Source organism: Mus pahari, chromosome 20, assembly GCF_900095145.1.
Source record: "Mus pahari chromosome 20, PAHARI_EIJ_v1.1, whole genome shotgun sequence".
In the NCBI taxonomy this organism is placed as follows: Eukaryota; Metazoa; Chordata; class Mammalia; order Rodentia; family Muridae; genus Mus; species Mus pahari.
Genome location: NC_034609.1, coordinates 9,575,677 through 9,585,659, shown reverse-complemented (window position 1 = coordinate 9,585,659; position 9,983 = coordinate 9,575,677). Strand labels below are relative to the sequence as shown.

The 9,983-nt window shown below is 51.0% G+C and overlaps 1 protein-coding gene across 2 annotated transcripts in view; it reads right to left on the bottom strand.

Moving 5' to 3' along the window:
* Positions 1–2,699: 2,699 nt before the first annotated feature.
* The window catches only part of Man2b1 (mannosidase alpha class 2B member 1), a 15,539-nt gene continuing 8,255 nt past the window's right edge, over positions 2,700–9,983 (bottom strand). For both annotated transcript variants that reach the window (XM_029532698.1, XM_021220334.2), the window contains exons 8-24: positions 9,772–9,854; positions 9,562–9,682; positions 9,415–9,493; positions 9,147–9,256; positions 8,809–8,916; positions 8,573–8,689; positions 7,667–7,855; positions 6,703–6,800; positions 6,484–6,601; positions 5,051–5,169; positions 4,860–4,961; positions 4,661–4,748; positions 4,478–4,558; positions 3,781–4,008; positions 3,438–3,593; positions 3,245–3,347; positions 2,700–2,901 (exon numbers count right to left, since the gene is read on the bottom strand). In XM_029532698.1, the coding sequence (XP_029388558.1) occupies positions 2,786–2,901; positions 3,245–3,347; positions 3,438–3,593; positions 3,781–4,008; positions 4,478–4,558; positions 4,661–4,748; positions 4,860–4,961; positions 5,051–5,169; positions 6,484–6,601; positions 6,703–6,800; positions 7,667–7,855; positions 8,573–8,689; positions 8,809–8,916; positions 9,147–9,256; positions 9,415–9,493; positions 9,562–9,682; positions 9,772–9,854 (2,016 nt within the window). In that variant the 3' untranslated portion in view covers positions 2,700–2,785. The remainder of the gene's footprint in view (positions 2,902–3,244; positions 3,348–3,437; positions 3,594–3,780; positions 4,009–4,477; positions 4,559–4,660; positions 4,749–4,859; positions 4,962–5,050; positions 5,170–6,483; positions 6,602–6,702; positions 6,801–7,666; positions 7,856–8,572; positions 8,690–8,808; positions 8,917–9,146; positions 9,257–9,414; positions 9,494–9,561; positions 9,683–9,771; positions 9,855–9,983) is intronic.

Genomic DNA, 9,983 nt, shown 5'->3' with positions numbered 1-9,983 from the left:
TGAGACTATACTCAGCAAAGGAAGTTTGTTAGAGCCCTGACATCCCAAGCTCACTCTGCAGACCAGGCTGACCTCGAACTGAGAGATCCACTTGCCTCTGTCCTCCTGAATGCTGGAATTAAAGGCCTGAACCGCCACCACCGTGACCTTCTCCACCTTGACCATCCATGCTCAGTCTTCCTGTCATGGAAGAACCTGAAAACATTTCCAGTCTGCATGAGTTGCCGGAAGGAGGACCGTTCCTAGCTATGTAGCGAATCTGAGGTCATCCTGGGATATACGAATCCCTGTCTCAATATGACAACAGGACCGATAAGATGGTTCGGTGGGTGAAGGTGCATACCCACAAACCTGACACACTCCCTGATGTCCAGAGGAGATAAATGAGCCTTGCAAGCTGTCCTCTGACCCGCTCATGTACACCACAGGGCATGAGCAAACACACACATGTCCATGTGCATACACAAATTTCAAAAAGTATTTTTTTAATTCTGGAGAAGCGCATTCATGGAGAGCCCCATGAATGATGGTAACTGTCCCAAGTCACCATCCAAATGACCCCCTGGGCCACTTCACCACCACCACCCTCTGAAAAACCATTTTCTCAAGGCATATGAGAGAATAGGGCTCAGCACAGCAGACACACAGCTCTGGCTTCTCTTTCCAGTCCACCCTGGCTGGCTCCCCTTCTAGACTCCAGAGTGAGACTTTGTCTTGTTTTGTGACAAGAGTCTCACTACATAAATCAGATCTGTTACTTAGAGGCAGCCTGCCCCTGCCTCTTAAGTGCTAAAATTAAAGGCCTGTGCTACATCCTGCTTACAGTAAGTACATGCCTGTAATTCCAGCACTAAGAATAAGGAGAGAGAATTCCAAGTCCAAAGCTAGCCTAGAATAAAGTGTATTTTGCGCTAGCCCCAACTAGATAACTGAAAAGATCTTTGTGGGGAGACAGTCTTGCTTCTTGTACCTTCCAGACAGAATAGAGAGAGATTCTGAGATCTATATTTTCTTTTTCTTTCTTTCTTTCTTTCTTTTTCTTTCTTTCTTTCTTTCTTTCTTTCTTTCCTTCCTTCTTCCTTTCTTCCTTTCCTTCCTTCCTTTCTTTTTCTTTCTTTTCTTTTTTTTCTTTTTTGGGGTTTTTGAGCCAGGATTTCTCTGTGTAGCCCTGGCTGTCCTGGAACTCACTTTGTGGGCCAGGCTGGCCTCGAACTCGGAAATCTGCCTGCCTCTGCCTCCCAAGTGCTGGGATTAAAGGTGTGCGCCACCATGGCCCGGCTTGGAATCTACATTTAATGACTTTGCAGTATCACAGCAAGTTATCTCTGAAGTAGGGTGCTTCTCTGGTTCTCCCTGCCCCCAGGGATTGTCAGCTGATATCAGTCCAGGAGGGCAAAGACGACAGGGGTTGTGTGCGCGCACACACACACACACACACACACACACACACACTTTCTATATAGATTCATTCTATAAATTCTGTTCCTGTAGAGAACCCTGACTAAAACAGTGACCCTACTCACCCTCTCTCATGTTGGGATTACAGAAATAAGCTACGACACCAAGTCCTTGTCTTATTCATTTATTTACTTACTTGAGAGAGAAGCAAGGTCTCACTAACTACACAGTGAGTGCTGGATTACACAGCTCCATCGCCCCTGCATGGGTCTACCATAGTCCTCTGCCTATGTTTTGGTTGTTAGCTTGATGTTTCTGTGGGACTCCTGACTGTGGGAGTGGGGGTGTCTCTGACTCTTTCAACTTCTCTTGGGGCCATTTTCCTCCTGCGCGGTTGCCTCACCCAGCCTTGATGTGAGGGTTTGTGCCTAGATTTATCAGAGCTTGTTATGCTGTGTATGGTGGACATTCCTGGAGGTCTCCCCTTTTCTGACGAGAAACAGAAGAGGAAAAGATCTGTTGGGGGCCGGTGAGGAAACAGAGGAGGCTGGGAGGAATGAAAGGAGGGAAACTGTGGTTGGAATGTTTCGGAAAAAAAAAAAACTTTTAGGTGTGTTTTTTGTCATTTCATGTGTGGGTGTGTGCACATGAGTGAAGGTGACCATGGACCACAAAGGCCACTGGCGTGGGATTCCTCGAGGGCTGGTGTTACAGCTGATGAGCCACCTACTGCTGGTGCTGGAAGCTACCCTCCGACCCTCTGGAATTACACAGTTTATGTTCCTAATCAGAGCCATCTTTCCAGACTCAGTATCTAAACAGACATCAGAACACAGTAAAACCCCACGCGGCGCACAATGCGCTGCCTCCAAGGTATGAGCCAGGGGCTAATCTCACACAGAGGGGGATGGGAGCTTCCCCGCCTATGTCGGACCTAAGGCTGGGACCTGCTTCTCTTTAATTACCTCCTCCTGAACCTCCCAGATCCCTAGCCTAGATCTGACCCAAAGGCTGGGTTAGGAAAGACCCAGGGTGCAACAGGTTTCCTGATACCATGTCCTGCTCAGGCTCATCCTTGGTGCCCCTTAGGTGGCCACATGAGAGCTGGCCAGCCATGTGAAGGCCTGTGGGGGCAAAGGATGAAAGTGGGAAGAGAGGGGAGGGATGAGTAAGATGGGGAAGGACATGTGGCGATTCCAGTGGGGAGGTAACCTCTCGCCAGGGCCAAGATGTGCTGATCTCCCTAGATCTCACAGTCTCTGTCCCCTCCTGAAAAGATAATGCAGCAGATGACCTGAGTCTCAGTAGAAGCTTTTTAATGATTTTTTTCTTTTTTTTTTTTTTGGTGAGTGGTTACAGCAAGAGAATGGGGAGGCCTGACCCTCCTTCAGGCAGGCCTGTGTTCTTGCCACCGAATGGAGGCCAGGAAGGTACGTATTTCCATAGGCTTCAGTGTGACTGAGGTAGGGTCCAACTTGGAAGGCTCAGGGTTGGAGATGGGACCTGGTGATTGGCAGAAGAAAACTCAGGCCTTGACACAACCATACACACCCACCTTACAACTGTGCCCAGGCTCTCACACCCATACCTTTAAACTACTTCCCTTTGCCTGAGTACCACCTAAGATTCCCAAAACCCTCTCAGACTCCCAGCTACTGCTCTCAAATCCCCAAAGGCAACAGACGCCATCCTTGAACCAGACACTGATGAAGATGAACTCATCCTGGAGACAAAACCCCAAGCCTCAAACTGGTGCATTGCTGGCTTGCTGGACACACTGCTCACTGTAAGCCTCTGTCCCACCCTCTGCTGCCAGCCCCAGACACAGTGCCTGCCAGGTCTTCACCAGTATTTGTCATCCACTTGAGCCTGGAAGCCCTGGACAGGGGCTGGTTGGCTGCCAGTGTGGTCTCCTGCAGGTAGATGATAGTGAAGGTCTGGAACAGGTTCTGCAGGAAATGAATGGACCCGGCTGAGCAGACAAGCCCAGTTCTGGCTTGTCTGTATCCTGTCAGTTTCTCAGCTCAACAGCCCCTCACCTGCACGTTCAAGGTTACAGGGGAGCTCAGGTTGCGATCTGAATCTTCTTTGACAGCGAACTGGTGCTCTAAGCGCAGCAGCAGCATCTTTGGACCCCAGCGGGCCAGTGTGAGCAGATGCACCTGTGGAGGTAGTTCCTGGCGAAGTCCGGAAAACTATGGAAAGAGCAATCAGCGCCGACTTGAAGGAAATGAAGCTTAATGGAAAGGGGCTTTGAAGCGGAAGCTGTTTTTGTTACAACAGGGAAGAGCTCACTCCTGAAGGGGTAGACGGAGGAACTCTTCGGGAGTTTAGAAGGCGTCACTCGAGTTCTCCTTCTCTGCCCGCCTCACTGCCCCTCACCTGCGTTTCTGGTGCCGCCCGAGAGTGATAGGGACTGCTGCCACCCAGAGACAGCACCACCTGAGGGGCCAGGACTTCTTGTTCCGCCAGCAGTCGGTGTCTTGCAGCCGCATCACTAACAGAACTCAAAAGCACAAGATGGCGCCCTCGAACCTTATCCCCGGTATTTGTCTCCAACAAGGGTTCCACCACTCCACGGTCGTCATCTACCAACAGCCGACGGTGCACCTGGGAGGAGGAGCGGCCAGCGAAGAGTGAGGAACTAGCAAGTGATCTGGGGTCAGAAATTGGATACAGGCTTGCAGTAATTTCATCAGAAACTGAAGACTGAGTAAACAATGAAGATTAGGGTCAGTGGCTGGCAGGAGACTCCAGCGGAGTTGAGGCCCAATTGACAAGAGCCCAGGACAAAGAAAAGACTGCATGCCAAACAAGAGAATGACTTGTCACAGGACAAGTCATCAAGGCCTGAACAGGGATTGGATAAGAGGAAGGAAAGTGGAACCTAGAAATGTAACTCCAAAGCCAGGCATATTGATGCAGGCCCTTAATCCCAACACAAAAAAAGGTAGGGAAAGGAAAGGGTGGGACAAAGGCCACAAACAGAAAATGGGCACCAACAAATAGCCTTCAAGCTTGGCTGGGTCTGAGTGGACCCTATGGGAGAAACTCAGCTCAGATGGGGCTCCCCTCTCACCATGAGCTCCAGCGAGCCATCCTGCAGGCTGCTGCCCCCCTGGGAGCGGTCGGTCAACACGGTCAGCTGCATTTGCCCGTCCTAGTGTAAGAGTGAATGAGAATGTAGGGCCCTCCGGGAGCCCATTCTGCCCCAAGAATCTGGGAGATGCTTCCTAGTCTGAGGTGGTGGCAGGGCAGGTACCGTGATGTAAATTCGAGTGTTGACAGGATAGTAATTTCCAGCCACCGGTTCTGTCTGATTCAATGTCCAGGTGGGTCGATAGTCAACCCTGGGAAGAGGTGGGATGTGGTCAGATCTGGGATCCTCCTCCTTTCTCATCCTCATACCATCACCAAATCCCCAACACATCACAGACTTCACCACGATGCCCTCTTCCCACCTCCTCTTCAGGATTTCCCGGCCGTTGCTGTCCGTGAAGAACTCTCCCTTGGTTTTCATCGGGGTGTCAAAGCGGCTGATGACTTCCTTCCCCCAGCCATCTCTGTACTCAACGGAAAAGTGACCCTGTGAGTTCCCCCTACACACCACCCTGCGCGTGCTCCCCACCACAGAGAAGCTCGAGACACTCACTGTACTGGGATTGGCCCCACCGTCCACTCCAGCTCCAAATGGCGCTGTCCTTTGTACAGGCGAATCACTTGGGAACACCAAGCTGAAAAATTCTGGTGTATCTCCTGCACCAAGGACGTCTGTGGGCACACAGTGGGGGCTGGTGTCAGCCATGTTGAGAAATGCCACATGAAGACGATTCCACCAACATCCACCTCAGACGGAAGCAATGGGATGTTCTCACAGCTTTCTATTCGGCGTGTTGTGTTGTTGTGTTGTGTGTGTAGGATACATGCTGAATCAAAGAACGACTTGCAGGAACCAGTTCTCCTCTCTACCCCGTGCATTCTAGAGACTGAACAAAGCTGGTCAGCCTTGGTGAAAAGCACCTTTACCCACTGAGCCACCTCACCAGCTCCTCCCTCCCACTCTAGGCTGGCCTCAAACCTGACATGCTCCTGCCTCAGCTACCCAAGTGCTGCTGTGCTGGTGTGGACCTAGATAGAACTCAGGCCTTTATTCATTTGCAAGTGATCTAAACGACATCCCATCCCGAGATATAAACTCACTTCCTAGAAACACGTGGCTTTCACCCATCAGCAGGGGAAGCCCAGGGTCTTACTCCCACATGGAAAGGAAAAGGAAAGCCAGGCATAGTGATGCACTCTCATAACCTTGGTATTCTTAGAGGCTGAGGCAGGATCAAGAGTTGTGAGGTAGCCAGGCGTGGTGGCACACGCTTTTAATCCCAGCACTTGGGAGAAAGAGGCAGGTGAATTTCTGAGTTCGAGGCCAGCCTGGTCTACAAAGTTAGTGCCAGGACATCCAGGGCTACACAGAGAAACCCCGTCTCGAAAAACCAAAAAAGGGCTGTTGAGATGGCTCAGCAGAAAAGCACACTGACTGCTCTTCTGAAGGTCCAGGTGTTCAAATCCCAGCAACCACATGGTGGCTCACAACCACCCATAATGAGATCTAACGCCCTCTTCTGGTGTGTCTGAAGACAACAACAGTGTACTTATTTATAATAATGAATAAATCTTTGGGCTGGAGTGAGCAGGGTTGACCAGAGCAAGCAGAGTTCCTGAATTAAATTCCCAAAACCACATGAAGGCTCACAACCATCTGTACAGCTACAGTGTACTCATATACATAAAATAAATAAATCTTTAAAAAAAAAAGTTATGAGGCCAGTAAAACCCTGTCTTGGGGACCAGAGAGATGGATCAGTGGGTAAAAGTGCTAGCTGCCAAGGTTGATTACCTAGGGACCCATGTGGTAGATTCACACAAACTGTCCTCTAACTTACACACACACACACACACACACACACACTGTAATATTTAGAATAACAAAGATGATGAAATAGTTCCCACCCGCACCTTACATGAAGCACATCCCATTCCCAGAGTCCACATTGCCACTCCAAAGCCCAGAACCCCCTGGCCACAGACCTTCACCAAACTGATCTGAGCCCAGCGGCTCACAGGCATCGGTTTGCCGACGCTGGGTCTAAAGATGTAGGCCCCAGAGGCCTGAGAACTCTTCTCATCACCAACACTGGCGTTGTACCTGCAACCAGGGTAAATGAGCATCAAGGAGAGACTGCAGTTCCCGGCCCCCCACCCCCACCCCCNCCCCCAGCCTGCTCTGACATAGCCGCCCTTCCTCACCAAAAGAAGCCTTGGCTCACAGGGAGCGAGAGGTTCTGTTCCATGTTTTCAATCTTCACCAATAACCCTGTGCCAGAGTCAAATGTAGCCCGTATGTACTGGGTGGGGAAATGGAGCACAGATGTAAACAAGCATGTCCTCCAGCCTTTCCTGGAATCATCTTCCCTCATTTCAGCCAGGGTTGTTCCCGACCCAGTCCAGTAAACGCTACTGTAACAGCTGCTTCCATCAACTTTAGCCTCTACCTGGTCATTTCTCTACATACCAGGCCCTCTAGGACGGACGAACAGCCCTTTGCAGAAACCCTCACTTCTATACTTAACAAGTCAAAGCAGCAGAGGCCGATAATCGTATTGATCACACACTTCATCTGCTCCAAAGCTTGACCAATAACCTCAATTGAGAAAATGCCTCTATAAGATAAAAGGGCTATAGGCCTCTCTCCATCAGCTCCTGCCTCAAAGATCCCACCATGATTGACTTTCTGTCCTGATTTCCCTCAATAATGGGCTGTTACCTGGAAGTGTAAGCAAAATAAACCCTTTCCTCCCCAATTTGGTCATAGTATTTCATCACAGCAGTAAACACCCTAAGACACCAACTCTTGATGTGTCTGGTTTTTGAGGTGCTAGGATTGAACTCAGGGTCTCACAGACGCTAGGTGAGGGCTCGACCACTGCTATATACTCCCAGCCTTCAACTGTCCCTTACCAGAGAAGCCTCCCTGGCCCTTCAACACCTATCCACCACGGGCCTTGACCTCATCAATCTCATACTAGATTTACACAGCCGCTCCAGAAAGAAAACTGAGGCTCAAGGGTCGCCCTCCTCACTAAAGAACACATAATCAGAACAGATGAACAGAAACCAAGGACCCAGGACCCACTGACCCAGAATCCAAGTCATTTTATAACACTTTAAATTTGTCACCGAGGCAAGGAAGAGGACCCAAGGAGAGTCTCACCTTATTTTCAATGACTAAGACACGATGGGACTTGGGTTTCCTGGGCTTGGACAGCAGGTTGTGGGCCTGGTGGTTCTGATCACTCATTTTGGTCACAGAGTAGGTGCTGAAGCCCAGGGCAGGCACTGAGGCTGGGAACAGCAGCTCCCATTGGTAAGTCTCACTGTAAGAGCTAGGAACCATCACCACCTTGAATAAGAGAACGCTAGTCAGGGAGACACTTAGGAAACAAGTCATGTGTGCAAAAACCAACCTCAGAGGGCAAGGAATAAATGGAGGAGAAAACTAGGTGTGCAGGGGAGGGGAAAAGAGCATTTGCCTAGCACATTCCACACCTAGTTCAAGGAAGAAGGAACAGGAAGAAAGCAAACAGAAAGAGGAAGGGGGAGTTATGGACAGGGACTAGGTAGGAGTCCCGGAGAAAAGAAGAAGCAGAGGGAGAGACGAGGTCAGAGGTTCTGGGAAGGAGGCCTCCTGGGAAAAGGGAGCTCTCCCATAAACAGAAAATCCGCTGGGGAAACAGTCAGGTGACCCAAACCTGCAGTCTTAACACTCAGAGGGTTAAGGCAGGAAGATCATAAACTGGAGGCCAGCCTGGGCTACACAGTGAAAACCTATCTGAAGGAAGAAAGAGGAGGGAGAAGGGAGAAGGAAGGAAGGAAGGAAGGAAGGAAGGAAGGAAGGAAGGAAGGAAGGAAGGAAGGAAGGGAGGGAGGGAGGGAGGAAGGGAAATTCCAAGGGGGACATTTAGAAGGGCTGTCTCTTGTGGGATGGAGCTATGCCTCAGGAGGCTGCTATTAAGGAGCAGAGGTAGAAGACACACAGAGGAAGAAGAAACTCGAGGAGATATCTACAAGATCTGGGGTTAATGCACTGGGGATGGGAGGAGTCATTGTGCAGGCTCACATTACTGGAAACGTTCTTATCATGAGGGTCCTTCACAAAGTAGTTGCCTTCACCGACAGGCAGCCGAACCATCTGATCCACTTTTCGCCCCAGGGGGTTGTAAAGAGTTACCTGGAACTATGGCAGTAAAGGCATGGTCACAGCAGGCCTCCAATACCACCCAACTAGGAGCGCATCCCTGCAGACATTCTCTTCTGGGGCCCTATCCCACTTGCCTCCCAGCCCAGACGACTCACACGCTCCGACGTCTGGCTGACTGGGCAGATGCTAATGTTGAGCTCTCGACAGAATGAGAAGTTCTGTTTGTAATGGCTGAGCCGCGCCAGAGCGTTGCTCATGAGAACCTGGCGAGGATCACCAAAAGATAGGCACTAAGGTCTGCACTCCAGGCAGCATGGTAGTGCCCCTAACAAGGCTCCGCCTCTCCTACCTACACTCCGCCCTGTTTCCCGTAGGCGCCACCCTTCTCTCCCAAGAATGGCCCCCTCCTTCTCCCCGCCCCTACAAGTGCCTTGAGGCCCACCCATCACTATGGACCACTCTCCCTCCAGATACAAAGCCCTGCCCCTCCAACCTCACAGGGTCCCCAGCCTGCTGCCAGCTGCTTCGCGTAGTCATTTACAACATTCTGCTTTGCAGTACCACTGACAGCGTCGTGGTGCTGGAGCACCGCCATTGCCTCCTCTGCCAACAGAACATAAATTGGATGCCGTCTCCCACAGACTCTGAGCCCCACCACCAAGCAAGCACAGGCAGAAGGTCCCGTGCAAGCCAACAGGGTTCTAACTTCAATCCTACCCTCACCCACCCCATTCAATCCATGGTCAACAGATGACACTTACTAAGGGGTGCGCTGTCTCCTGAGCCGTAAGGTCCCACGTTGGCTTCGGGACCCACCAGTGCTTCCAGCTGGTTGCACACCTGAGGAGAAAGAGACATGGTGGGCAGCAGCTCCTCTGGGTTGCTGGGATGCCCACATGCTCACTCACCTGCAGGAAGTTGTAGCTGAGGCGCTCATAGCGCTTGAGGGCTGGCCTGCTGGAAAAATAGCCAGTCCAGAACATGTGGGGGCCATCGGCATAAGGGAAGAAGTCGTCCTCCTTCACCGTCCTGCCCGGGTACATTGAGGGCAGTCACAAATCATGGCGCATGCGCATGCCAGCCCCACCCCAAACTCCCCAGGCCCCTGTTGCAAATACCAGGTGAGATTGGCCTTGTTCAGCTCCCAGAGGTAACACGTAGGGGTGGAGTAGAGAACGTGGACGAGGCTCCCATTTGCCTGCTGCTGGGGGAAGGTGTGTGTGAGCCTCGGGGTCTATACCTTCCCGGGGCCCACAGGAACCCAACAGGTTGAGTCCTCTACGTTTGTTGCTGTTGTTGTTGTTTTTAAGATTTGTGTATTTTAAAAAAA